General features: G+C 42.1%; 1 protein-coding gene across 1 annotated transcript in view; it reads left to right on the forward strand.

The window, feature by feature from the left end:
• Positions 1–319: 319 nt before the first annotated feature.
• Positions 320–1,455, forward strand: part of LOC129824169 (protein Wnt-9a-like) — a 30,236-nt gene continuing 29,100 nt past the window's right edge. Inside the window, exon 1 of the mRNA XM_055883596.1 lies at positions 320–566. Coding sequence (XP_055739571.1) covers positions 364–566 — 203 coding nt within the window. The 5' untranslated portion in view covers positions 320–363. The remainder of the gene's footprint in view (positions 567–1,455) is intronic.

Raw genomic sequence — 1,455 nt, forward strand, 5'->3', positions numbered from 1 at the left:
CCATAAAAATAATATTGTTGGGTTATAACAAATACTTTGAAATTAGAAGGTCTATTGTCAGTCTGTAAAGTAAGGCTGTGGTTGTGTGTGCACGCGCACATTTGGAAACATTTTACAATATCATTGCTTTCAAAATGTATAATATTGAATATTGAACATAATGTATAATTATCATCTCTAACAATCAGCTCCACAAAGCAAGCCCTCTCTCTCTCTCTCTCTCTCTCTCTCTCTCTCTCTCTCTCTCTCTCTCTCTCTCTCTCTCTCTCTCTCTCTCTCTCTCTGTCTCTGTCTCTCTCTGTATCTCTCTGTATCTCTCCGTTACCCTCTCCTCTCTCCCTCACTCAGACTTGCTCTCTGCTAATGGGAGGAGCGCAGAATTCTTCCCTGTATAAGAAGTGCCGAACGTACAACAAGGGATTTTACACAGCTACTCAGGAGAAACGAAATGATCTGCCTTGGAGCCGAAGCAAAATGCTGGATGGACACCTACTCCTGGGATGGTTATCGTTCACAGTTATAGTGTACCTTTTCAACTTGCCCGGACCGACCACAGCGTATTTCGGGTAGGCACTGGATCCATCCACATGTTCATGACACTGTCATTGATTTGAGTTTGTTACGAGACATGTCATGCGCTCTTAGATCAACTTTGATAGACCGGATAAATTACGTTACTCATATTAGCCTACCGTTCATTGAAATGTTTCTACTTTCGTATCGCGTAGTCCTAAATATGGCAGAAAATAATAAGTATCCAATGAAACTTACATTCATCACTGTTGATGTTTCCTCTCAAATCAAATGCGGTGCAAATGAATCAGATACTAGTGTCCTTGTAGCTACGTTGTGATTTGTTTTAAGTATCAGTATCTGTAACGTTGTTGCATAGAACTGTCAGTTCAACAGCACCTGTGTAGCGCAGTAGGCTGTCACAACCGCTGGTGAGAGCAGGTTGACGTGAGATGATTCCGTCGCGTTGAAATGGTTGATTTGACTGACCAGTGTAATAGGTCAGGCTACCGAAAGTATATGCCGAAGCAGATTTTTAAGGGGATAGGGAGGGGTTGGGGGTTCTCAAACACACTTAGAATTAGTGGTGCCTCAAGGAACACCTGGAGTTCCAAGGAACAATAGCTGGTCAGTGGTTCATATTTGCATCTTCCATTAGTTGAGGGGTTCTTGGAGGAACCTTTAATGTTTCAGTGTGGCGAAGGGTGTTCCTGGAGGAACCCTGGACTGGAGGTTTGCCTTAGTAGCGGTATGTCTTTTAGATACATCTATTTTGGCCACCCATTAGAGTAAATGTCATTCCTGTTCTGTTGTATTGTCATTACATGTTAATGATGAACACTGACACTTTTGTAGCTTCAACTTGCTGCATACAGAGGTGTATGAGTTCCTATGCAAATCCCCCAGTTGGAATGGTTAATGCTTTATTACTACATGTAATCA

Source organism: Salvelinus fontinalis, chromosome 26, assembly GCF_029448725.1.
Source record: "Salvelinus fontinalis isolate EN_2023a chromosome 26, ASM2944872v1, whole genome shotgun sequence".
Classification (NCBI taxonomy): Eukaryota; Metazoa; Chordata; class Actinopteri; order Salmoniformes; family Salmonidae; genus Salvelinus; species Salvelinus fontinalis.